General features: G+C 40.0%; 2 protein-coding genes across 7 annotated transcripts in view; one reads left to right on the forward strand and one right to left on the reverse strand.

Annotated features, from left to right (window-relative positions):
• Positions 1 to 12719, forward strand: part of CIBAR1 (CBY1 interacting BAR domain containing 1) — a 34176-nt gene extending 21457 nt beyond the window's left edge. Inside the window, exons 7-8 of one of the 3 annotated variants that reach the window (XM_023222851.3) lie at positions 5680 to 5799; positions 7783 to 12719. In XM_023222851.3, coding sequence (XP_023078619.1) covers positions 5680 to 5799; positions 7783 to 7875 — 213 coding nt within the window. In that variant the 3' untranslated portion in view covers positions 7876 to 12719. The remainder of the gene's footprint in view (positions 1 to 5679; positions 5800 to 7782) is intronic. The other 2 variants (XM_023222850.1, XM_023222852.1) reach the window with 2 other exon arrangements.
• On the reverse strand, positions 7733 to 20540 carry RBM12B (RNA binding motif protein 12B). Of its 4 annotated transcripts, XM_023222847.1 has the most exons (4): positions 20394 to 20530; positions 20142 to 20209; positions 16848 to 16896; positions 7733 to 15986 (listed from the first exon to the last, which is right to left on the reverse strand). In XM_023222847.1, the coding sequence occupies exon 4, from the start codon at positions 15956 to 15958 to the stop codon at positions 12953 to 12955; it is 3006 nt and encodes a 1001-aa protein (XP_023078615.1). In that variant the 5' UTR covers positions 15959 to 15986; positions 16848 to 16896; positions 20142 to 20209; positions 20394 to 20530; the 3' UTR covers positions 7733 to 12952. The 4 variants fall into 4 exon arrangements, with proteins under 4 accessions (XP_023078615.1, XP_023078614.1, XP_023078616.1 ...); XM_023222846.1 differs by lacking the exon at positions 20142 to 20209 and having other exon boundaries at positions 20394 to 20540; XM_023222848.2 differs by lacking the exon at positions 20142 to 20209 and having other exon boundaries at positions 20376 to 20519.
• Between the last annotated feature and the right edge of the window lie 7017 nt (positions 20541 to 27557).

Genomic DNA, 27557 nt, shown 5'->3' on the forward strand with positions numbered 1-27557 from the left:
TCCCAGCACTTTGGGAGGCCGAGACGGGTGGATCACGAGGTCAGGAGATCGAGACCATCCTGGTCTACACGGTGAAACCCCGTCTCTACTATAAAATACAAAAAACTAGCCGGGCGAGGTGGCGGGCGCCTGTAGTCCCAGCTACTCGGGAGGCTGAGGCAGGAGAATGGCGTAAACCCGGGAGGCGGAGCTTGCGGTGAGCTGAGATCCGGCCACTGCACTCCAGCCTGGGCGACAGAGCGAGACTCCGTCTCAAAAAAAAAAAAAAAAAAAACTATATTATTTTAATCCTCTCAATAACTTTGATGAAAGTACTTATTTCTGATTTCTGTGGATGAGAAAACGGAAGCATAGTGAGGTTAAGAAACTTCCCAGAGATCTTATAGCTACTAAGTAGCAGAGCTGAAAGTCTGATCCGGAAGTCTGACTACAAGGCCCGTTATGCTTTAATCCTCTCTACATTAGACTTCCAAGTATGGTTCTTGCTGAGTGACATTAATCATTTCCTGCAAGAAATAACACTGCATTTAGTGGCAGGTTCAAAAGTGATCCCCCAATTCTTCTTCAAGACTGTAGCCCACTTTATAAGTATTTTCATTCTTCTTTGTATAATACATTTGACATGCCATTTGTTAACTGACCTTAAAGTTCCTTCAAGCCCTTCAGTCCCCAAGGTTTTCCTTCTTATCCCAGAGGTCCTAGGTATTTTTCTGTTACACCACTTCCTTTATAACTTACCACTACTCTTAATCAGCCATCTAAGTAGTTTGTGGGAAAAGAGCTCTATGTAAAACTAAAGGTCTCAGGAATATGTGGTAGATTTTTTTTTTAATATCAACTCCCCTACTTTCTAGTGAAGAAATACTGAGCAAGTTAACTTACTCGCTCTTCAGCTTCCTCCTTTCTAAAATGGAGATACTGTAGTACTTACCTCATGTCGTGTTTGTTCAACAACTATTTATTGAGCACCTCATATGCACCAAGCACGATTCTAAGTGTGAAGGATTTAGCATTCTAAGTTAGAAACAGTCCAAGTTGTCAAAGCAGTAGCTTTAAATCTACCAGGGAATTCAGACATTTAAAAAATAACTAACCATTTTTTAATAATATGACCAGTCCTATAAAGGGAAAAAAGAAAGTGTGCTGTGTGTGATGGAGGGTTACAAATAGTCGGGAGAATCAGTGATTTCTTAGAATCTTGAGAGATGCATGGGAGGGTGCCTGGCAAAAACTTTCAGGGAGAGTGCATGGATATACATACAAAGGTCCTGCGGCAGGACTGTTGTGAAGAAAGAACAGTGTATTTAAAACAATACAGTTGAGAATCATGGCATGTCATGGAAAAAAACAAAAGCAAAACAGCACAGTATAGGGCACGAGCACATGTTCAATGAACCACGGGCATAAACTATTTATTATTATGCCATATAGCAATTGTGAAGAGAACAGTCTGGAGAGAATTGTGGGACCAGGGGAAGTAACTAATTCATGTAACTGATACAATATCAAACAGGTACCTACCAAGAGGAAGGATCCTGTAAATAGAAGGTTTCTTGGAAAGAAGCAAAGAAAACATGCAGAAAAAGACTGAGAAATAACTTGCTATTCTTCCAGATAGTCCATGCTTTGTAAGAACCACTGAGATTTATTCCATCTGCAGCCAGTGTTTTGTAGTTAGGCTCCTCTAGTTGTATCACAAACCATCTTAATTGCTTTTCACATAGAAAGTATTGTCAGCCAGGCGCGGTGGCTCAGGCCTGTAATCCCAACACTTTGGGAGGCTGAGGCAGGCGGATCATGAGGTCAGGAGTTCGAGACCATCCTGGCCAACATGGTGAAACTCTAAAAAATTAGCCAGGCGTGGTGGCGCGTGCCTGTGATCCCAACTACTTGGGAGGCTGAGATGGAAGAATCACTTGACCCTGGGAGGCAGAGGTTGCAGTGAGCCAAGATCGTGCCATTGCACTCCAGCCTGGGTGAAAGGGTGAGACTCCATCTCACGGAAAAAAAAAAAAAAGTATTGTCAGGTCACCTCTGTATTAACTTCAGAGCACATTCAGATCTTGAGAACTGCTCTTAGAAGAAATATTGGACCATGTTGGAAAATGCATTATTGCCAATAAATTGGAGTAAAATGTTAATTTTAATAAATATTTAACTGGTATAGACTTCTATCCCAAGGGTTACATACTGTTTTCCATTTCCCACTTTAAATTCCATCTTTGCTAGAAAAGTTAAAGGAATGTTTTTAAGAAAAATGTTTCTCCTCCAAATACCAGTTGTTTAATGAGTCATTGCATTTTTTGTTTGTTTGTTTGTTTGAGATGGAGTCTCACTCTGTTGCCCAGGCTGGAGTGCAGTGGCACGATCTCGGCTCACTGCAACCTCCGCCTCCCGGGTTCACATTCTCGGGAGGCCATTCTCCTGCTTCAGCCTCCCACATAGCTGGGACTACAGGCACCCACCACCTCGCCCAGCTAATTTTTTGTATTTTTAGTAGAGATGGGGTTTCATCGTGTTAGCCAAGATGGTCTCGATCTCCTGACCTCATGATCCGCCCGCCTCAGCCTCCCAAAGTGCTGGGACTGCAGGCGTGAGCCACCGTGCCCGGCCCAAGTCATTGCATTTTTATATCATACCAGGATGTCAGTGGTCCATGTCTGGCACCAAAATTGAATTTGGTCCTTGGTAACCTGTTAACCTAATTAGCATCCCTGAATTACTTTAAAACACAAGTCTCACCTCCTATGTTTTATCCTTGATTCCTTCCGTGTCCTGCAGTTCTCTGAGATTTAAAGGAATGTATAGCCATCCCCTAATTTAGGTCTCCTTTTCCCCCCCCATAGAAGATGTTAATTAAATTCACTTTTGCCAAATGAATGATGTTAACTATGTTTGCAACTTAATGGTTAACATCATTCATTTGGCAAAAGTGAATTTAATTAACATCTTCTATATGCCAGGGGGGAGATGCATAGGTAAAACAGGGCTCCCTTGCTTAAGAGAGAACTTGAGACAGATATGTAATCAATTACAAAACACTGAGTTAAAAGCCATACTTGAGAGTATGAACAGTAGGAGCTACTCAGACATAGAGGAATGTAGAAGAAAGATGGCGTTTTACATTGTTCTTGAAGGACAAGTAATTCTTGAAGGACAGTTTGCTGTAATTCTAGGCTAAGGAACCAGCATTGCAAAGGCATAGTATAACTTAGGTTCTGCATTTACAGTCAAGAATCACAAAAAGTTTTAGAATAGAGAAAGAGGCCAAGCATGGTGGCTCACACTTGTAATCTCAGCATTATAGGAGGCTAAAGCAGGTGGTTTGTGGCCAGGAGTTTGAGACTGCCTGGGCAACATAGCAAGACACTGTCTGCAAAAAAAATGTAAAAATTAGCCAGAGTACACCTGTGGCCCCAGCTACTCAGGAAGCTGAAGCAGGAGAATCACTTGAGCCCAGGAGTTCAAGGCTACAGCGAGCTATGACTGCACTACTGCATTTAACCCTGAGTGGCAGAGGGGTCCCTGTCTAAAAAAAGACAGCAATAACATATTTTGGCCTTAAATTAAAAGTAAGCTATAAAGGCATAGTATGTAGAGTCAATAAAAGAGAAGTGCCTCAGGTGAGAAAATTTATAAGTTTTATATATATATATATGAATTTTTTTTTTGAGACAGGGTCTCATCCTATTGCCCATGCTGGCGTGCAATGGCACAATCATGGCTCACTAAAGCCTTGACCTCTGAGCTTAGGTGATCCTCCCACCTCGGCTTCCCAAGTAGCTGGAATTATAGGCATGTCCCACTATGCCTGGCTAATTTTCATATTTTTTGTAGAGATGGAGTTTCGTCATGTTGCCCAGGCTGGTCTTGAACTCCTAGGGCTCAAGCGATCCACCTGCGTCAGCCTCCCATAGTGTCAGGTGAGAAATTTAGAGAGAATGCCCAGGCTTATAGCTTGGTCTTCTAGGTAAAAGATAATGTCTTTTATTGTAATAGCTAATCTAGAGCTACACTGTTCAGTAGCCATTAGGCATATATAACTATTTAAACTTCAATTTAAAAATTCAGCTCCTCAGCCACATGAACCACATTTCAAGTACTTAGTAGCCAAACATGGCTACGTTTTTGTACAGAACAGCAAGCATTTCCATCATCTCAGAAAGTTCTACTGGACACTGCTGGTCTAGAGCAGGAGATAATTGGGAGCATGAATACAGCTATCACAGGGTATGCTTGTCAGGGGATTAGTTGAAGGGTAGTCATTAACAGTGTAGATAAGATCTTGCAGAGAAATTCTGAGACAGGGTCTCGCTCTGTTGCCAGGATGGAGTGCAGTGGTATGATCTTAGCTCACTGCAACCTCTGCCTCCCAGCCTCAAGTGATTCTCCTGCCTCAGCCTCCCAAGTAGCTGGGACTACAGGCATGCACCACCACCCCTGGCTGATTGTTTTTTTAATTGTTTGGAGAGATGGAGTTTCGCCATGTTGCCCAGGCTGGTCTCAAACTCCTAGGCTCAAGTGATCCTCCTGCCTTGGCCTCCCAAAGCGCTGGGATTATAGGCATGAGCCACTGTGCACAGCAGCATTGTTTTTATATATAAAAAGTGGCCTAACGGAAACCCTTTAAAAATAATTTAGGTATAAGTAGTAGAAAAGGACATGTAAAGAAATAGAGAAGCTAGGACAGTGAAAGAGCTTGGTAGCATTTAAGTTTCAGGAAGGGGGTCAGTGAGGATGAAGAGGAAAAAAAGACCTCTGTGGTGATGATGAGCAAGAGCAATTTTAGTGGAAGGTGAAAAGCTCAATTGTAGTTTGTTGATAACTAAATAGAAATTTTTTTAAAAAGAAAAAAATGGAGATGGAAGTCGAATATTCTAGAAAGTTTAAGAAGTTATACCTTGAGATAACTAAAAAAAAAAAGAGACTGATCTTGAGCTTGTTTTCTAGGAGAGGGAACCTGTGGACAACAGAAGCTTTTGTTTGCTGGTTGGGTTTGAAGTTTTAGTTAAAGGAAAAAATGCACATTGGAAATAAATGAGAATGGTATTTTTAAAAAGAGAGAAGGGAAAGGAGGAAAGTTGAAGAGATTCATATCTGATAACCTTACCTAATTAGTCTATTAGAGAAGTCGTGGGGATAGGGTAGAAAAGATGGAGCTAGAAAGGCTTGAGAGTGGTAACATTTGGAAATAGTGCCTTAAGGAAAGAGAACTGACAAGTCTTGGCATTCCAGATCCTAGTAAGGTTGGAATCCATACATCACAGTGGTTCCAACTTAGTCTTATGTAATTTTCATAGCAGTACTGCAGAGTTAAATTGGTAGGAGTTGAGAATATGCAGAACAGAAAGATTCAAAGGCATGAGTCACAGCCTCCCTACTAGCTTGCATGCTCTTGGAAGGTCTCCACTTTCGCAGTTCTCCTGGCAAAAACATTTAAATGGTTGTTTCATGACTAATTAGTTTAATATCTGTCATCATCTTGCATAGTTCAAATAGAATTTTTAGCTTTCATCTTTCTAGCTTATTTTTTTTTCTTTTACATTTACAATAATTGGAATTTTGTCCATTTGGGGGCAGTTGTTTTTAAATAAAAAAAAAAAAAAAAACTAAGGAAACTTAATTTGACTGTCTTTTGTTTAGCATCTAGTTTATAATGCTATTTTATCATTATAATAGGTTTTCCGAAATTCTCTGTATGCACCAGATTATTCATCTCGTTTAGATATTGTACGAGCAAATTCAAAGTCATCTCTTCAGAGATCACTGTCAGCTAAGTGTGTATCTGGAACAGGACAGGTGAGCAAGAAACCATACTCTTAAAGGAATTTGAGCTGCTGCCTTTGGAATTGTTGAGTTCTAAAAATGTTTCCCCTCAGTCATACCACCTCAGTAATTTACCTTCCCCTGGACCTATTTCCTCTTCTATAATGACAGAAGATTGCACTATTGCAGCTCTGTTATTTCTTAAGTATCTTTTATACTGTAATTACATATTACTCTCTAAAGCATAACACTTCAGAAGTGGAAAAGACAGAAGAATGCTCATGCAGATGTGTTATTTGCTATAATATGAAGAGCATAGATTCTGAAGTCAAACTTAGGTTTAAATCTCACTATCAAGACTTAGTGGATCTGATTAAATTATAAAGTTAAATACCAAATTATACCAAAAAAGGGCTTTTACTGAACACAGAAATCATTTTTGTCTACATCCAGAAAGCCTGAGTTTCCCAGTATCTAGAGCAGTGGCTGACAAACTTTTTCTGTAAGATGTGGAGACTAAGTGTCTTAGGCTTTGTGGGCCATATGGTTTCTACCCCAACAACTATAAATAACAACTAGAAGTAACACATAAAGCAGTATGATTGTGTTCTAATAAAATTCTATTTACAAAAGCAGGAGGCTGGCTGGGCCACAACTTGCCAAACCCTGATCTAGAGAGCTGTGCCCTTTTCATATCTAGCCTTCAGAATATGAAACTCAACAAACTATTTTCAAAATACAACTTTTAGGTAAATTTCATACCTTCTATTTTCATTTGATTCTCCTCTAAGCATTTATTTTGTTTTATATGTATGTATCCCTCCCCCAACCCAATTATATTTTTATTATTCCAACATTAAGTGCTTTGAACATAAATTCTATAAATTTACTTTTATAGTCCATATAAAGTTTTGCCGGGCACAGTGGCTCGCGCTTGCAATCCCAGCACTTTGGGAGGCCGAGGTGGGCAGATCACGAGGTCAGGAGATCGAGACAATCCTGGCTAACACGGTGAAACCCCATCTCTATTAAAAATGCAAAAAAAAAAATTAGCCGGGCATGGTGGCAGGCGCCTGTAGTCCCAGCTACTCGGGAGGCTGAGGCAGGAGAAGGGCATTAACCCGGGAGGTGGAGGCTGCAGTGAGCTGAGATCGGGCCACTGCACTCTAGCCTGAGCAACAGAGCAAGACTCCATCTCAAAAAAAAAAAAAAGTTTTGACTACAACTAATAATGTTACCTTAGCTAACACTTGTATAGCACTTTAGAATGCATTATCCCAGGTTTCTCAACCTCAACACTGCTGACTTTGGGACAAATAATTGGGCCCACCAGGAAGGAAGAAGGGGATGGAATACTGTCCTGTATATTGTGACAATATTAGGCAGATACTAGCATCCCAGCCTCTACCCACAACATGCCAGCAGCACACATAAACACACAGCCCCAATAGTGACAAACAACAGTGTCTCTAGACATTCCCAAATGTCCTCTGGGTTAGATATAATCACTCTCAGAGAAGTTTTAAGCAACATGCCCTATGTGGCAGCAGTCAGGCAACTTAAAACTGGTGAGTTCAGATTCTCAACTCATTCCATTTAAATCATGCTACTTTTACATCAGTATTTCTGTCCCACTGCCTACCTGAAATATCCTTCTATTTTTGCCATCCATTTTATGATTCTCAAATGCTGTTTTTGTGACCCAAAATTTATTTTTAACATTCATAATATACTAAGTCTATACTTTTAAAGCAGTGTTTCTGAAGTATTGACGGCTATCCAACTAAAATCAAATGGCTAATTACACATTTTTATTCAAAAAATATCATGAATGAAAAAACTGGCCTCTGACCTTAAAATTCATAGGGAATTGTCACTACTAAAAATTATGACATGGACATTTTTTTGAAATATTTGTTGTGTGCCCTTTTCTTTAATAGCATAAAAAGATACCAAGCATGTAAAATTTTTTTAAGTTAGTATTTTTATTTTAAAAAGTATGTTGACTTTTAACAGGTATCCACTTGTCGACTAAGAAAGGATCAACAAGCAGATGATGATGAGGATGAAGAGTTAGATGTCACAGAAGAAGAAAATTTTCTTAAGTAAACATTTCCATTTTCATCATAAATGACATGGAATCCACAATGACTAAACTATAGAACTTTATACTCACTTTGATATGTTAAGCCTCAAAGTGAAGTCCAACTGGAAACAAAAACAATTAAAGGAAACTTATGCTGACCAAAAATGAAGGCTTTAAAAAATATTACATACCAGTCATTTCAACATCCTACCTAGTGTTAGGTGATTTTTGTGTAAGTACCTTTTTTTTTCAAAGATGCTGTATTTCAGAGTATTTCATATGAATGTACTATATCTACTTGAAGTTCCAATAGTACATTATGACAGAAACCAAAAGATCTAACAATTCTGCTTAGCTTTTTGGGTTAAGACTCCATGCTTTCATTACCAGAAAAGGGTCCTATGTAGTCATTCTGATTACATGTAATTCTATTCCATGAAGCCTTAAGAAAAAATATTTTTTTTACTTTCCCTTAAAACTTTATCATTTGATAAGTAAATTTACTTTTCAAGAGTATAATCAAAGAGTAAAGATAATGTGACACTAAGATATCAGTGTTTTATGAATACACATAAGGCATAAATTTCAGCTGTAAAAAAAGCCACATTCAATCTGACTCTGGTTTTAAAACAAAACTGCTGTCATACTTATACATGATACTGCAACTTTTGGAAGGCTAATTTAGTGGAATGTTGCCTCTTCACAGAACACCATAAATCATTAAAAATTCTATAAAAATTTTACCAAGCTACCATGCAGTTAATAAAAGGGTATACAATCACTTTTATTTCTGAAAATATAAAACAATTGGAGCCTTTCAGTGTCTCTGATGCTTCTCTTTTGGTAAGGAATTATACTTTTATTTCATGGATCCCAGGCAGGCATATAAAAGGGAATTTATAAAATCATTTGGGATAATTAGAAAATGCAATTATTCATAACAGAAAAATAAAGATTTCTAGAAAACTTTTGACTTTGTCATTCATGGCTCTTAGCAAAGCACTCCTTCCTGAGAATAGTCCTAAGTGACAAAGTTATTTCAGTACTTTTTTTGTAAAATATTTAAAACATTTTAAAACCCTAAATAAATTGATATTAAGAAACTCAAGATTATCCTTGGATATTTACTGCTCCCTCAGTATTTAAATTTGGTTGTAGTTCGGGGGAAAACAGTTATTATATTTATTTTGCTGTTTACTAAACAGCAACTTCTCTTGAGCATTATTTGCCTTATTTGTAAAGTAAAAACTGCATAAACCAATAATTCTAGAATAAAACATACATTCTGCCTACCTCAAAGAAATATTCTAAGAACAAAAGGAATACTATCCATGAAAATACTTTCATTAATGTAAAATTTTCATTATTTAGACCAGACCTAGGTTGGCAAACTTCTTAAAGGGCCAGATAGTAAACATTTTTACTCTTTGTGGGTTGAGGCAAATTCAAGACTATTATATGGGTACTTACGTAACCATTTAAGACTTAAGTACACTTAAAAATGTAAAAAACCATTCCTAGCTTCCCACTGCAGCAACAACAAAAAACAGGCAACCAATCCAACCAACCCAGCCTGTAAGTCTCCATCTCTTATCTCCAAAATAGGAATACAAATTGAGTATCCTTTATCTGAAGTGCTTGGGACCAGAAGTATTTAAGACTCTGGATTTCTTCAGATTTTGGAGTATCTGCATTATACCAGTTCAACATTCCTAACCCAAAAATCTGATATCTTAAATGCTGCAATGAGCATTTTCTTTGAGCATCATGTTGGCACTCAAAAAGTTTGCAATTTTCGGAGCATTTGAAATTTCAAATTTCCAGATCAGGAATACTCGACCTGTAGTACATTTACTAGGATTATCAGAATTAAATGATAGTTAATTCATACATAATTATACATCATATAGTATCTAATACACCTCAATAAACAACAGCTATTATTTACTGCAAAAACAGAGGCAGCAAGGTCACTACTTAACAGGTGATATATGGATCAAGAACCACTGCTCTTAACAGTGATGTCAGTAAATTAATAGAAATGCATTCCTAATATGATTTTTACCTATCTCTTTGTTGTGGGATTGACTTTCTAGACATGATCTACATTTTTTTTAGATACTTTCTAGACAAAAATGTTGAAGACAAATGCCACTGGATATCAGACTAGAGAATACACCTCCAGTGTACCTGGTATACCTTGAGGATAGGAGAGGAAAAACTGGCTATGAGATGACAATTACTGAAGCTGAGTGATGTGTACATGAAAATTTACTATTCTTTTTTTATAATTGAAATTGATGAGGTGCTAGGAAGCTGGCTCTCTGAGGGGACAACGGAAGGGGAATTCCTTGATTTGCTGCATTTATCAATTTCCATGGTGTAAAATACTCCTGTCATGGCCAATTTGTTATTGACATATCACTAAAGGCAGAGTTGGAGAGAGATGTGCAAAGATGGCTCCCAACTAGAAGACATCACTTCTGTAATAAATGTTTTATAATGAAGTTTAAAAATATTAAGCCCTGATATATTATGGAGTAAAATGAAATATTCACATAATTTAAAAATCAAAATACAAGACTGGGCACAGTGGTTCACACCTGTAATCCCAACACATTCTGGGAGACCAAGGAGGATGGATTACTTGAGGCCAGGAGACCAGAAATTTGAGAACAGCCTGGGCAACACAGTGAGACCCTGTCTCTACAAATAATAAAAAAAGTTAGCCAGACAAGATAGCACACAGCTGTAGTCCCAGCTCTCAGGAGGCTGAGGCAGGAGGACAGCTTGAGCCCAGGAGTTGGAAGCTGCAGTGAACCATTATCAGACCACTGCACTCCAGCCTAGCCAACAGAACAAGACTCTGGCTCTTAAAATAATAAAACTACAAAGCTTATGTTTACTATAGCTGGCCTCTTATCTACCACCACCATCCCACCTCAGCCTAGTTTGAAAAGCAATTCCACAGTAAGTAATCCCTCACGTTAAGCTTCATCTTAGCTTTATTCCTTTGTATTTGAGTATTTTTTAACTTTCCATATATTCAAGATGGGTGACCAAATGAACCATCTATACAATCTCTGCTCAATTAAAAATATTTCTTTCTACTTTCTTTATTGTGCTTGGTTTGGATATTCCAAACAATTTAACGTCATCCTAGCTACTTACAAGCTTAAAGAATCATACTGCGGTGCTTTTTTGTATCAAATTTACCTGTTTATTCATTCCATAGTGAGCAGGATATTCACTATTTAAAACAAATTTAAGCAGATTTGTTAGATTTCTTTACATCACTGAAAAGTAACACAAAAATACATATAGGTAGTAACTAAGTACTGACAAAGTATTCTACCTATGCAATGTCCTATTAAATGTCTAAATTACCCTATGCAAATTCAATTGTATTCTTATTTACTCAATGGGGAAAATCTGGATTACAGAACTGAGGAAAATTATGTTTTATGAAAATTATAAAAGGCCAACCAGAGTCAATCATGTTGAATAAAATGAACAATTGTGAAATATAAGCCAGTAATATACAATGTGAGTATCCCAAGAGAAATCCTGGACAGAAAGAAACTTTTAAAGTCACTCGGGTTTTTTTTATTAATAATGTTAATGTTTGAGCTTAATGTTTGAGCATGCTGGTTTTACCTTTTTATGCTAATTTTAAACCAACAACCGAAGTCAGAAAATATATCACTTATCCTTGAAAGTATCTTTAGCATGGTCTTCCTAATTAAAAATACTACTTAAAAAAGTGAGGCAGCAAAAACATGAACTGGAGTCAGTGGTCTGTCTGGTTAAAACTGGCCCCATGATTTATTACCTGTGACTTCAAGCAAGTTGCTTAACCTCCCACTTCATTATCTCATTTGTGAAATAGAGGTAAATAATTAACCCTGTACTCATAGGGAATACTGAGATTATGCATGTAAAGTGCTTACAGTGCCTAGCACATAGTAAGTGCCTAATAAATGTTAGCCATAAATATTATTATGGGTACAGAAAATCAAATTCCCTATTTGCAAAATGTATGCACTAAATGCTGAATATCAAAGAAGTCAAAATTCAACCACACAAGTCTTAACAGTTATGGAGTCTTTGCATGGACACAAAGTTTTGAAGCTAAAAAATGAGAACCTAATATTACATGCAAGTTATGTGACTCATCAGTAAATTTTTCCTAGGAAAACTATACCATTTGTCAGATTCTTCCCAGCATAAGCCTGAGTCCTCTTGCACCTATAATTAGATTCTTATTTTACTGTCTTTTGCGTATGTTGTATTAATCTTATTTGGTTGATAAGATGTTGAAGAAACCATGGAATTATACACAGCACTATACATTATTACTATAGAATGTCTGGTCCCTCCCATCATAAATATAGTTTAATGAAGTTACTGAAAAACTTCACAGTATCAAGCTGCAATTCTTTTTTCTTTTTATACAAATACAAGTTAATTAGTTGTTCTATTAAGTTGCAATTTTATTGTTATAAAACTTTGTAAAGTTATGAACATGGAAACCCTAAGATCACCTAAGCTTTTTACATAAGTAAATTTCAAGTTGACAGTCTGTCCATTTTGAACTATTTATAATTAACAGGACACTTAACACAGTAATATCTCAGACAAGGAAGAGGGCATTAATTCTGCAGGCAAGTAGCAATGAAAATGCCAAACCTGAACAGTCACTATTTCCTTATACAGTTTGAGTAAACGATGTAGACTACAGAATGAAAAAAAAAAAAAGTGAATATAAAATGTATCTTCCCCAAATACAACTCAACTTCAGTAAGTCTTGAAGCTTACCCATGACATCAACAAAATGAACGAACTCAGGGAATTAGTTCTTTCTCCCCATCAAAGAAAAAAACAGCATATGTAATTTTAAATTAGAAAAAAAATTAATGGCAATTTGCAAGCAAAAGAAAACCAGATTCACATTCTACTATTTACATTTGTTCTATTCACAGGTCAAAAATAAAATATTTCATTAGATAATTTAAAAAAAAACACACACTTTTTAAAACAAATGTATTTTACTCCATCAATACTGCAAGGAAGATAACTGAATTTAGAAATGCTCTCTCTCTACAGCAAAGTTAACTTTACTTTTCGGGGCCCAACTGGCCTATCGTTTAGATCTTTAATAGCAGCCATAGCTTCGTTATAGTTTATCATAGCAACAATGGCTTCCCCTGTAGGTAAGCCTTGCTCATTATACTGTATTGAAACTGAATCAGGTATGATTCTGTAACCATGGAAAAAGTCTAAAATTTCATTAACATTAGCTTTAAATGGAAGATTCATTATCTTAATAGGAGTTACTCTACCTGAACCACAATTTATCTTTGGATCAGGCATAAATCTCCCCTCAGGAAAACTTCCCATATTATGCTTTCCAAAATCAAACTTGCCACCTTCTGGACGACCAAAATTCACAAAAGGGCGGTGACTTCTAAAATCATCAGGTGGGCTCCTAAAATCCTCACCAGGAGGTCTAAAATTGTCAGGAAGTCTAGGGTCCTCCTCCAGAGCTTCCCTAAGGTCTTCCTCTGGGAGCTGCCTGAAGTCCTCATCAGAAGGGCATCTAAAATCTTCTTCCTGGGGGCTCCTGAAGTCCTCATCAGGAAGGTGCCTAAAGTCTTCATCAGGAGGGCCCCTGAAGTCTTCATCTGGTGGGTGCCTGAAATCTTCCTCTCGGGAGCGCCTGAAATGCTCCTGAGGCGGCCGCCTGAAATGCTCCTGGGGCGGTCTCCGGAAGTGCTCTGGGGGTGGGCGCCTGAAATGTTCTGGGGGTGGGCGCCTGAAATGCTCTGGGGGTGGCCGCCGGAAGTGCTCTGGGGGAGGCCGCCTAAAATGCTCTGGAGGTGGTCTCCGGAAATGCTCTGGGGGTGGCCGACGGAAATGCTCCTGAGGTGGCCTCCGGAAATGCTCCTGGGGCGACTGCCTGAAGTCTTCCTCAGGGGAATGCCTGAAATCCTCCTCTGGGGGCCGCCTGAAGTCATCCTCGGGTGGTCGCCTCCATTCTCCCTGAAGAGGCCGCCTAAAGTCCTCCTCTGGGGGCCGTCTCCAGTCCTCCTCAGGTGGCTGCCTGAAATCTTCCTCTGGGAGCCACCTGAAGTCCTCCTCAGGGGGTTGCCTGAAGTCCTCCTCGGGGAGCTGCCTGAAGTCCTCCGTGGGAGACCGCCTGAAATCCTCCTCCGGCGGCCGCCTCCAATCCTCCTCAAGGGGCCTCCTCCAGTCCTCCTCCCTAGGGTGCCTGAAGTCATCCTCCGGAGGGCGCCTGAAATCTTCCTCCCAAGGACGCCTGAAGTCCTCCTCAGAAGGCCGCCTGAAGTCTTCCTCCCGAGGTCGCCTGAAGTCCTCTGGGGAGTGCCTGAAATCCTCTGCGGGGAACCTAAAGTCCTCTGAGGAGTGTCGGAAGTCTTCTGGAGGGTGCCTGTCAGGCTGCCGGAAATCCCTCTGGGGATGCTTGAAGTTATCCAGTTGCCTCAAGTCCTCTAGCTGATGTCTAAAGTTTTCAAAAGCACCAACTGAGTATATTGGTGGGTCTTTTGAGTCAAATAAATGAGAATGGTCACCTCGCTCATGTGACTCTGAGCGAGCTTGCATTTTTTCACTGGACATCAAGGAAAAATTTACACCAAACTCCTGCATTTGTGCCTCAGATATAAGTCTTAGTAATACCTCTGTCCCTAAGAATCTTCGTCGGTTTAAACGTTCAGCTTTCATGGCCTGTTCTTCTGATTTAAATTTCACTAATGCTTCTCCCAGACCAACACCTTTGTCATCATAAAGCAAGTAAATGTCATCCTCAGCAAGAAGAAAGTCTGCAAAGAACTTCTGCACTTCAACTTTTGTAACATCAAATGGAAAATTTCTTATATAGATGCACAGCTTTTGGCCAGAGTTACCTTCTTGAGAGTATTTTTGTGAAACATGTCCAGGCCTATCTCTCTCTACTGACCCTGATCTCTTCTTTTCATAACGTGCAATGAACTTCAACATTTGTTTCCTAGAAATTGGATCAATATGAACTGGACGATACTGTAAAACAGTTTTATGTAAACTCAGAGCAGTATTATAGTCTTTCAGAGTCTTGAACATCACAAAGGCGTATCTTGTTCTGTTTTCATCTTTATATAAAAACCTAATCTGTTCATCAGTCAGATCAGTACCTCTAAAGAAATTTCTTAAATCTCTTTCATCAATACTGAGGGACAGATTTTTTAGGTGAACATAAAATCCAAGAGGGGAACGAGAACGTGTTCTTCTGGGAGATTTTGAATGAGACCGTTTTCGAAAATGTCTATCATTAATTCCTCTTGGTGGAGAATGTTCTTCAGATCTCCTAAGAACGTCACCCTCCTTAACTGCATTACCACCAAACTCAATCCACTGTTGTTCTGATCCTTGCATTACTTCTATAAATCTTGAACCCATAAAACTTCTATGACATTTAAGACCTCCTGAAGCATCAACACATGAAGCAAATTTTACTATGGCATCACCATTATTTCGGCCATCATGATGTTTTAAGAAAATTACTCCATCCACGCACAAACCAGAGAAAAAGACACGTACATCATCTTCATTTACTAGGTAAGGCAAACCTCGTAGAAACAAGAAAGGATTCTCGGCCTTCAATGGCCTTGTCTTTCTTGGCCTTAAATTACCATGTCCTGTACCATTAGTATGAAACCCAGCATCTTGATTAATTGAAGAGCCATATCCAGAATTACTTGCTTCTTCCTTAACAGACTCAATAAAATTAGACAGGCTGCCAACCCCTGAAGTCCCAGATCCTGGACGCCCTCTTCCTACACGATCAGTCCTTTTCATTTCTATAGTCTTCTGCATTTCTGCCTTGCTACTAAGAAAGAGCTCTACAGATGAATCCTTGATAAACCCTCCTGAACGACTTATGGCACGTCTTGCATCTTCATCTGTTGCAAAAATAATAAAAGCCTCCCCAATTTCCCCTCCAATTATATGCACTCCTCCATCAGGAATAGTCAATCCCGTGAAGAAGTGACGAATATCCACAGGCCCCGCAATAAAAGGAAGCCCCAGTAAACGGATGACTACAGCCATGCTGAGTTCAAACCACAGCAATAATGACCTGCAGACAAAAAGGTACACATAATAGCAAGTCTTATTTTTAAAGTACCTTAGCCCAAACTAAGCTTAATAATTACCTCGTTCCTGCTTCCTTCAACATTTATAAATGAAAACAAGATACAAGTTCACAAAAATACTGATCATATCTAATTATTAAAGAAAACTTTCTCCCATCTAAAAATACAAATAAACCAACTACCTTGAAGAAACATTTTGTATCACCTATTCTATACAATAGGAACATCAAAAATATCAAATCTTCCTTTGTAAGTCTGCCAAATGCTGCTTCACAAGAAGACCAAACTACTTTCAGACTCATTTAGAATCTTCTACTGAAACATGACAGCTTTGTAGATTATTTTATCAACTGCAATGAATTTTACATATTTAGAAAAGTCATCTATGGTTAGTATGTAATTTCTGCTCATGATAATAAATTGCCTACCACTGGCCAGACACAGAGAACAAAAGCCAGGGCCAGCATGATTGCTCACGCCTATAATTCCAGGCTTTGGAAGGCCAAGGCAAGAGGATTGCTTGAGGCCAGGAGTTCAAGACCAGCCTCGGCAACAGAGCAAGAGCCTGTCTCTAAAAAGAAAAAATTAGCCAGGCAGGGTGGCATGCACCTGTAGTCCCAGCTACTCAGGAGGCTGAGGCAGGAAGACCGCCTGAGCCCAATTTGAAATTCTCAGGATACAATGGATTGCAACTGTGCCACTGCACTCCAGCCTGGGTGACGGAGTGAGGCCCTGTCTTTAAAAAAAAAAAGGGAACAGAAGCCATGGGTACCTAGATGTACTATTCTATTTCACATGTTTTTTGTCAAGCCTCTGTAAAAAGCCTTAAACTCTGGATATCTTACCTTTTTTACAATTTCTTGGAGACCTGTTAATTCTGTAAAAGCAACTTAACTGTGGAAAGAAAATGAAATATAATTAATCCTCGAACCCTGTAATTTATCTTAAACAATGCCAGATTAGGATATCCATTTCAGAATTACCTATCAAAAGTGAAGCAGTATAAGGAACCACAATTACAGGTGTTACAAAATGGTATTTTGTTCCAAGGGGAAATTAATCATCCTTCTGCAAAAAGGAGATACAATATCCAAATAGACATATAAAAATTATTTAAAAATTTAAAACTTGCTGAAAATTGAATAACTGCTCCTTGATTGGAAGTAGCATGAAAAAAGGAGTGACCGAAATGTTATATATTTTGAATGTAGTAGTAGTTACACGGGTGTATAAATTTATCAAGGTTTACTGAATTCTATCCTTACGGTCTATACATTTTGCTGTACACAAGTTTTACATCTACTTCAAAAAACTGTTCTACAAGTAAAATCTCAATACCAAAAGTTAAAAAAAAAAAAAGACCTTCAATCATTTTGCCACATGAAAATTCAAAAATCTAGTACATATTTATATCCAACTCTCATGCTGTTCTCCTCCCTTTCAAAACATAAGACCAAATCAAATTAAGGCAACCATTCAAAATTATACAATAAATGAATAAAACAGCAAAGCCTGAAATTCAAAAATCAATTTTTAAAACAATAAATCCAAACCTATGGGCTACTGTTTGGATACAATTTAAAGGTCTACATAAACAGCTCACACGTCTGAGCATAGAACCAAATTTCATAATACCAGTATAATTAAGGCAAATACTACAATATCCCTAAAGTTAAAAATCTCAGTAGCACTCCTTATACTGCAAAAATATTAACTGGTAAAATTCTTCTCAGCCAAACAGAAAATGCTATTTATCTTATTAGTAATGCCAATAGCAGATTTCCATTTCAAACAACTATTCTGCACTCTACTAAGGAAACCCAAATGATGATGTAGAAAGTAAAAGTAAAAATTAACCTGGAATACTGGGATTACCAGTTTACTGAAAATCTCAATGTATTTTTTTTTTTAAAGAAGTTTGTGTTTAATACTTTCAGGGATACCCAAACTATTTCACGAAGACTTGTCAAAATAATAATTATAATTTACACTCACTTTTTTTGGTGGAGGAGACAGGGTCTCTCTCGCTCTGCTACCCAGGCTGGAGTGCAGTGGTGCGATCTTGGCTCACTACAGCCTAGACTTACCCAGGCTCAGGCAATCCTCCCACCTCAGCCTCTCAAGTAGCTGGGACTACAGGTGTGCACCACCACACCCAGCTAATTTTTGTATTTTTTGTAGAGCCAGGGTTTCACCATGTTGCCCAGGCTGGTAGGGAACTCACGGGCTCAAGCAATTAGCTCGCCTCAGCCTCCCACAGTGCTAGGATTTACAGGTATGCTCCACTGCGCCTGGCGTAATTTATATGTTTTCAATGTACAAATAAATGTTGCGTTAATCGAGAATCCAGTACTTACACTTAAGTACCACTGTTCCCCAAAGTGGGGGTCTGAAGATATATTCACTGCACTGAGGTCTGTTTGTTTTCCTTTAAAAAGGGTCCATAGATTAACTAGAAGCTAAACTAGCAAAGACATCAAATTACTTCGCACATTCTACATCTGAAAAATATTAATGAGGTTTGCTATTCAAGTATTTGCAGAATAACAACCAAAAAAAAGCCTATTTTCTTCAACAAACCAATATCCATACAAACACTTCAACAAAAACTATAAATGGCTTCTGGAATGCTTATCCATATTAAAGTCCCAAGACTCCTTCCTATGCAAATTGGCTTAGCTACTCTTTTACTGTTAAGGTATTTTAGAAAGCACCGTAAGATATACATATTCTTGTCTCCCCTAAGCTTTTTTAAAAAATTTAAAGGGATTTACCCTGGGAACATAAATTCATCTACAAGAGAAATTAGAGACATTTCAAGGAATAATTATATCTCAAATTCAAAAAAATCTCTAGTAAGATCTTTTAACTAAGTTTCATGAGCACAAATCTCATGAATTCCAATTCAAGCAGACTATTTAAAAAGCTTACTCTCATTTGCCACAGTTAAACACAACTAATGCTTAAACCTCTCTGCCCTTGAGACAGTAGGGTAATGTACCATTTATGCCTCCACAGTAACACCCCTTGGAGACCAACTATAAAAGACCAGCTCTCAAAATGGGCACTTCTGTGGTTCCAACATGCTATTTCCTTAAGCAAATTCTCCAGAAATTCAGCTCTTAACACACTAAATTACACAAAAGCAAAACACGAAAATTCCCCTAGTCTGCAATTAAAATTTTGCATTTTTCTAGTTATGAATGCAAAAAGTATTATCGTGCCTTTGTGTTCATTTGAAGACAATAATCTGTTAAAATTTCTATGAAAATAAGAAAGTGGGTCCCTAAAAGGTCACTTAAGGCAGTGAAATTAAAAGCGCATTTTAAATAACTTCTATTTTTATACAACGATTCATCCCACTTAATCACCATTATAGCTAAACAATATGTAATGTGTATCTTCTAATCAAGATTTAACGGGATACGGAGAGGGAAACGGAAGGGAGGCAGAATTTGAATAAGTAATATCTCATTAGATCCATTTGATTTTTAACTAGCGAAGAAAAAGTCATTTTCCAGATATGGTGAGAGAGAGAATTTTTTTAACTCTTTGCGACTAATTCGTAAAGCCCAAAGTCATGATGTAGCATATTCACACTCTAAACGTGAGTTTCCCCTGGAGAAAATAATCTACACCAACCCACAATTATTCTTTATGATGATCCACCTTTTATAATGTAGATGTTTAAAATAAAAACCAAAGGAATGACCAATGAGAGCCACAGTCCCTAAGAAGAACTGTAAATGAAGACGAATCCACACGGCACAGGATTTCTCCCAACATCCTCAAACGGGAATCACATCCGAAGGCATCGATTCTACAGCCCAAAGCCTTTGTCCACAACTCCCAGGGGTCAGAGCTTCCTTCTTTCGCGCCAGGCCAAAGTTGCTACGTGGGATCCGATGTTGTTGCCAGACTTTCAGCCAAAATCAGCCTTCAAATTAACCTGGACCGCCCAACCTCTGTGCCTTTCCGTCACGCCGTCTCAAGGGCAAACGTTCCACCCTAACTCGCCAGAGGGTGAATTGCCCCCAGATCTAACTGAAAACACTTGCCCTTCTCAAGCCTAACGAGCCAGGCCTGCAGCGCTTTTCTGCCACTACAAACTACGATGACATAGCAAAGAAAAAAAATACCTATGAAATCCTTCGAGATCTTCACTCTCAAGATCCCTGGGAAGCGCACATACACCACCACATGGAAGCTGACGGGAAAGGGAGAGTCGGTGTTTTAGCAAAAAAAGAGGGTGCCCTAACGGCAGGAGCTACGCTAGATACTGGCGCGGCCGCCGGTCCCGCCTTTCCCCGTTCTTCCGACTTGGTCGCCAAGCCCTCCCCGCCCCCGGCGCCCCGAGGGGAACTGCTTCGCACTTGGCAATAAACACACACCACTGCTGCCGAGTCGGACACACAAGGCCGGAGGCTGAGGGCACTCCTCGTCGCAGCAGCCTTCCCAGAACACGTAGAGCCCTCAGTGAGCCTAGAAGAAGATGGCGCCCACTGCCCCTCCGGTCCGGACAAACGGACGTAAGATTTCTCTGCCCATGCGCTCTCCAGGCGTAACCCACCAGCACGCTTGCGCACGCGCGCTGCCGCTCACCCGCTTCCCCTTGCTAGAGGAGGAGAGGCGGAGCCCCGAGTTGGCTGAGCTTCTGCGCATGCCCAGATTGTGGCCAGTCCAGGGACCTCGATTTGCAACAGGAGAAATTCGGAGACACAGTCGAGGCTCAGATGGTGGATGTACTGAGAATCTTCGGTAGACAACTGTGGAAGTACAGCGGACAAACTTTCAAGATTTCCAGAAGTTAAGGAAAGAGATGCAGAAGCAGAGAAAAGGCGACTTGTCTTTTCAGTGTTGCATTACTGTGTGGCGTAAAGCATCTTCTAAAAAGCTCCTGTGGCCGGGCGCGGTGGCTTACGTCGTAATCCCAGCACTTTGGGAGGCCGAAGCGGGCGGATCATTTGCGGTCGATAGTTCGAGACCAGCCTGGCCAATAGGGCGAAATCCCTGTCTCTACTAAAAATACAAAAAAAAAAAAAAAAAAAAAAATTAGCCTGGCACGGTGGCGGGCGCCTGTAATCCTAGCTGCTCGGGAGGCTGAGGCAGGAGAATCGCTTGAACCCGAGAGATGGAGGCTGCAGTGAGCCAAGATCGCACCACTGCACTCCAGCCTGGTCAAAAGAGTGAGACTCCATCTCAAAACAAATAAAAAAGCTCCTGTAGACCGTAGAATACCACAGAAAAGGTAATTTTACTGCCTTAGATGTTCACCAAGTACAATCCCAACACCTGGGGGCTTAATAAATACATGCTTAGTCGGTTTTATAGATATTAATAACCTTGTAAAGTGTCTTTATAAATTTGTTCCCATCTTCTGGATTTTTGAAACAAGAGAACAGATGAGCCAGTACTGAAATTTAAGTAATGAAAAATCACTATTACAGGTATACTCTGTGATGCCTGCTACATAATACCTGGTGAACAACCTTGTGTTTGGTTTTATCATTTGCAAATAACAAAGTTGTCCACCACGTTATATAGCTACTTGATGCGTTTGTGGATGGATTCAAAGCTCGTTAAGCAGAAAGTACATTTTAAAAACATTGTTACAGATGACACAAAAAGTGAGTTGTGGATCCCTTTCTCACTGCGAAATACCCATTCTTGAAATGATAAGATTATAAGAAAGAAGAGGTAATTTAATAAGTAAATAAAAAGATGGTTAACACAAATGAGAGCCATCTTTTACTCACTGGACAAATTATCCTCTCTGTGCCTCAGTTTCCTCATCTGTAAAATGGGGATACTACTAGTAGGGTTGTGGGAAACGTTCAGTAAATATGTATGTCTCAGATATATGTAAATAAGTGAGACTAAGTATTTGTGACTTGTTTGAAATGTCAAGGTCATCTATAGAGAAGCAGAGGATGTCACTCTGAAGAGCTAGGCTCATTGACTAGATATCATTTACCTTGGTAATCCATAGTTTGGTCCTGGCCTTGCAGTCTCAGGAACATGACCTTAAAGTTAACATTTATTAACCGGGCATGGTGACTCACGCCTGTAATCCCAGCATTTTGGGAGGCAGAGGTGGGCGAATCACCTGAGTTCAGGAGTTCGGGACCAGCCTGGCCAACATGGTGAAACCCCGTCTCTACTAACATTACAAAAATTAGCTGGGTGTGGTGGCGGGCACCTGTAATCCCAGCTACTCAGGAGGCTGAGGAAGGAGAATCTCTTGAACCCAGGAGGAGGAGGTTGCAGTGAGCCGAGACCATGCCACTGCACTTCAGCCTGGGTGACAAGAGCAAAGCTCTGTCTCAAAAAAAAAAAAAAAGAAAGAAAAAGAAAAGTTAACATTTATTGAGAATTTATTATGTGTCAGGACATATGCATGATCTCAATTTATTTTTACAACTACTTTTGGAGGTAGGTACTATTATTATTCCTATTTTAATAGGTAAACGGAGGCATGGAGGATTACATAGCTTGCACAAAAAGCCAGGCAAAATTGAACCCTACTTGTTTGCCTGCAGAAGCCATTACTCTGTATTGCACAGAAAGAGGACTCTGTCCTCAGAGGCAGACTCCTTCAAACAAGAATACAGAAGCAATACTCTAAGAAATAGAACAAGAGTTACTTAATCTCAAAAGGTGATTCTCAGTTAAGGCTCCCTGGAGACATCCTCACTCATCTTAACAAAAATAACAGCTGTTATTTAATGACCACTTACTATAGGACTCACCTGACCAAGTGTGCTCAGATCAGACCCTGTCCCCTGAGCAAGCTCTGACAGGCATTGCCAGCCTCCCATGACCGCCTTCATTGTTCTGGGCTGACCACCCTCCTTCTATTCACACAGACTTTCTCCAGCGAGGACACTATATTGAATGTCTGTCCATTTTGGGTGTTTTTGAGACAGAGTCTCACTCTGTCACCCATGCTGGAGTACAATGGTACAATCCTGGCACACTGGGTTCAAAGGATTCTCATGCCTCAGCTTCATTAGTATCTGAGATTACAGGCATGTGCCACCATGTCTGGCTAAGTTTTCCTCTATTTTCAGTAGAGACGAGGTTTCGCCATGTAGCCCAGGCTGGTCTTGAACTCCTGACTTCAAGTGATCCACCTGCCTCTGTCTCCCAAAATGCTGGGATTATAGGCGTGAGCCACCACGCTCCACCTGAATGCCTTTTCTAGTCTACCCCTTGCCTTTCTTAGATGATGATACCATTATAATCAGAACAAGAAAATTCTGGTCAAGGTAATTTGGGCATAATCACATGATATTCTGCTTATTGAACAGTTTCTTATGCCTTTGGTGTGTCAGCATGAAAACCTAATCATTTTGGGAAATCGAGAGAAAATGAAGTTTCTCAAATGGAGAAACAGGAGACTAGACCCTAAACATGGTGACCACACTGAGCTGTGGCCATTCTGTGACTCTGCTTGGATAATTAGCCTTCCAGGTGTTTCGCCACACTGCACCACCACCCACCCTTCATGGACAATTTTGGTGTCAGAGAGTTTTCAGTTGCCCTTCCTCGGTCTTTAGCATCCACACGAAGAGCCTTTTATCACTTGGTCTCAGAGTTCCTTAATCTTCTCAACTTCTGGGACCTTTATCTTCTCAACTCATTCCTTGATTTCTACTCTGAGAGCCTCCATACCTTGACTTCCAGTCAATTTGTAACCCAAGGTCCTGGGTTTTGAGTATGCACTGTGAAAAAGTACCCACTTATAACTGTTTCACCTTGCATTCTTGTTGTTTCAAAAAAGTTCTAGGAAGAAGCTCAGCCCCAGAAAAACAAAAACCAAAACCATTCGGATCCAGAAATGCCTGAGTTGAAGATGAACTTTGGTCAACTCCCTTTACTACCCTGCTAAAATCCCCGCCCAGGGAAGAGCTTATTCACCATTTTCTATACATGCAACTTATGTAGAAGCGTGATCGACAATTGTGTCTTTGCTGCCTTTACTCCACCTGTACATACAATGACTGAGCTAACCAGCCCAATAAAAGCACTGTTTTCAGTGTTGCTCGGAGAAGCACTGCTTTAGGAACTATCCCCAGTGTCCTCTTTACTTGTTGCAAGTAATGAAATACCCTCGTTAAATCCTCCTTGGTTGTGGTCATTGGACTGTCACCTTCCAAGCTAACAAATCCACCCACTGTGTAGGTAACAAATCTAGCATTTATTAAGCATCATTGACTATGAGTCAAGAACCTTGCTAAGTCCTCTGTACCACAGTTCCATTAGGAGAAGGAGGAGGAGGAGGAGGAAGAGAAGAAGAGGAGGAGGAGGAGGAGAGGAAGAAGAAGGAGGAGGAGAAGAAGAGAATAATGAGGGGGAGGGGGAGAGGGAGAAGGAGAGGAAGAAGGAGAAGGAGAAGAAGAAAGAGCAACAAAAACAACCACCACCTTGCTAAGGCTCCTGAAAGACAAAGATAGAAGAAGAAGAACCTTGCTAAGGCTCCTGAAAGACAAAGATAAAAATGGTATTGTCCTCTTTCCTCAAAAAGCTCACATTCTAGCAGAGGAGAAAGCACACACAATCCACTAGTCATTACACACAGGAAGATGTGTGTGTAATGGGATTAAGTCAGTGGGTTCTCAGGGCAGGCAGACCCAAGTGTGAACACAGCTCTGCCACTCCATGACTGTGAACAAATTCCTTATATTTCTTCATTGAAATAGTAAAGATAAGGCCAGGCTCAGTGGTTCATGCCTGTAATCCCAGCACTTTGGGAGGCCAAGGTGGGCGAATCATGAGGTCAGGAGATGAAGACCATTCTGGCTAATATGGTGAAACCCAGTCTCTACTAAAAATACAAAAAATTAGCCGGGCATGGTGGCACATGTCTGCAGTCCCAGCTACTCAGGAGGCTGAGGCAGGAGAATCGCTTGAACCCGGGAGGCAGAGATTGCAGTGAGCTGAGATCGTGCCACTGCACTCCAGCCTGGGTGACAGGACAAGACTCTGTCTCAAAAACAAAAACAAAAAAAGCAAAAAGAGAAAGAGTAAAGATAATAGTACCCACTGTACAGGGCAGTCATGAAAAATGAATGAAATCATTAACATTCAGCACAATCCTCAGCACACAGTAAACTCCAGTATAAAGTAGGAATCAAGAAAGCTGGCTCAGAAATCAGAATATCATAGTTCCAAGCCTAACTCTGCTACTTGTCACCTATATCACTTTAGTTGCTGAATCTCTCTGTGCCTTAATTTCTTCATGTATCAAAGGAAGATGATAATAATAGGGTTGTTGTGTAGATAAAATTAGTATACACATACATACACACATATACACACACCGACACATATACATATAAACATTAAGCAAGACACGTAGTAAAGCACCAAGAAAGTCACATAGCATGTTTCTCTGATGTCCCTCATGCTCTTTGCCAACTTGTCCCCTGCAGTGGTCCTCAGAGATGCAACTACAAAACTCCTAGGGATTATTGGAGCATGATTTGGACACTGCTGATCAAATAAAGGAGCTTGGTCTGGTCAGTTGTGTGTGACAGAAGTTAGATTCAAGAGACTCAACAGAATTAACAAATGATTTGTGGTAGATAGAACTGAACAGGACCTCCAAATTCCAACTTGGGTAATTTTTTGCCTGAGTTAAGTGGGAGTCTTGTCTCTGGGGTCTTGACTGACACTCTATCAATGTTATAGGTTCAGAAAGGAGGTATGTAGAAAGGATGCTGGATAAAATCTCTTGGTTTACTGCTGGAGCTTTGGATCACAAATCTCAGGTGAATCCATTTAGTGAATGGGGCAAGACCCCATGTAAAACAGGATGTCCTTCTGCTTAGCCTTCCTTTCCCCCTGGGTACCATCCAATCCCAGGTGTATAAAACAGAAGAAAGCAGCAAGAGGAAGACCTAAAGCTCTGAAAACAAACTCTACAGAGAGAGAGAATTTAAGAAGAAAACCAAAAAGTGTAAACTCAAATGTTAACAGCAATAGGTTCTTGGGCTCTCAATGCAATAGAGATTGATATGAGGCCAAAAAAGTTTTCCCAGGCAAGGTTTCATTGGAGCTTATGCCAAGGTATAAGAGGGACAGCTTATGCCAAGGCATAAGAGGGAGAGAATTCCTTGACTGACTCTCCAAAGAAAAGAGTCAGTTGGGCTTTTTTATTAGGCAAAGCATGGGAATTGTCATCAGGATTAGGGTATGCAGGTCAGCATTACTGGTTGCAATGCTTATCTTGAGTAATGGGCCACCTGGTGGATTGGCCTGAGGCAACAAGGCTATAAATAATTTGTTTAATATTCCTTTCCAAGGTAGGGCACTCCACAACCTTGCTTATCTCCTAAGGCCAGTTCCTGGAATTCTTTAAGTAAAAGGACTCTTATCAGTGTGATAGTGGTATGGATTTTGTGATCAGTGGGAATGCATGAAAGAGTACTCTAAGTGACAGTGAGCTGAAACTGTGCCCTGTTCCTACTCTGTCTCACAAAGACCATGTCATATGGACACAAAAAGTCCTCTGTCCTTTAGGACAGTGGTCAGAGATGTGGTCGCCTGAGAAGTTTCTACTGCCCACTGCACAAATGAAACCAATTCACTGACACCATGGGATTGCAGTAAAGAAAGAGTTTATTATGCAAGACTGGCCATGTGGGAGATGGAGTTATTATTCAAATCAGTCGCCCCAAAGGTTTGGAGGTTAGGGTTTTTCAAGGATAGTTTGGTGGACAGAGGATTAGGGAATGGGTGCAGCTGATTGGTTGGGGATGAAATCATAGAGGACTGGAAAACAATCCTCTCGCACTGAGTACACCTCTGTGTGGTACACCCCCCTGTGGTACACACAGGGGGTTGCGGGGGCAGGCATAGGACCAATTGAGTCATGAGTCATGAATCCAGGTGAGGTCAGTCTGAAAAATATCTCAAAAGACCAATCTTAGGTTTTACAATAGTGATGTTTTCTATGGGAGCAATTGAGGAAGTCACAAATCTTGTGACCTCTGACCACATGACTCCTGAGCAATAAGGGATTATAGAAACTGCATCTACAGTTTAGCAAAATTCAGGCCCCTCCCATAATCTTAATCTTGTGCCCTTCCATTAGTTTCACAAGGGCAATTTTTGGGCCCTGAGCAAGAGGGGTTAGTTTTAGGAAAGGGCTATTATCATCCTTGCTTTCAAGTTAAACTAGAAACTAAATTCCTCCCATAGTTAGCTTGGCCTTCACCCAGGAATGAGCACCCCCAGCCTGTGAGGCTAGAAGCAAGATGGGGTGAAGCCACATTAGATTTCTCTCACTGTCATAATCTTTGCAAAGGCAGTTTCAGAGGCTCTGTTGTCCTGGACCCAAACCCATATTGGCCCTCTATCCTCTTCCTTGTGATGAAATGAGAGGAGAAAACATCAAGTTCCCCTCACAGTTTGGAAGTCAACAATAAACTAAAGGAAAGGAATGAGACATGTTTTATTTTTTCCACTACAAAAAATGTGTATTAAATGCTTACAATGTAAAACAGGTGTGATGGCTTGCACCAATAATCCCAACTACTTAGGAGGCTAAG

This window comes from Piliocolobus tephrosceles, chromosome 7 (genome assembly GCF_002776525.5).
Source record: "Piliocolobus tephrosceles isolate RC106 chromosome 7, ASM277652v3, whole genome shotgun sequence".
In the NCBI taxonomy this organism is placed as follows: domain Eukaryota; kingdom Metazoa; phylum Chordata; class Mammalia; order Primates; family Cercopithecidae; genus Piliocolobus; species Piliocolobus tephrosceles.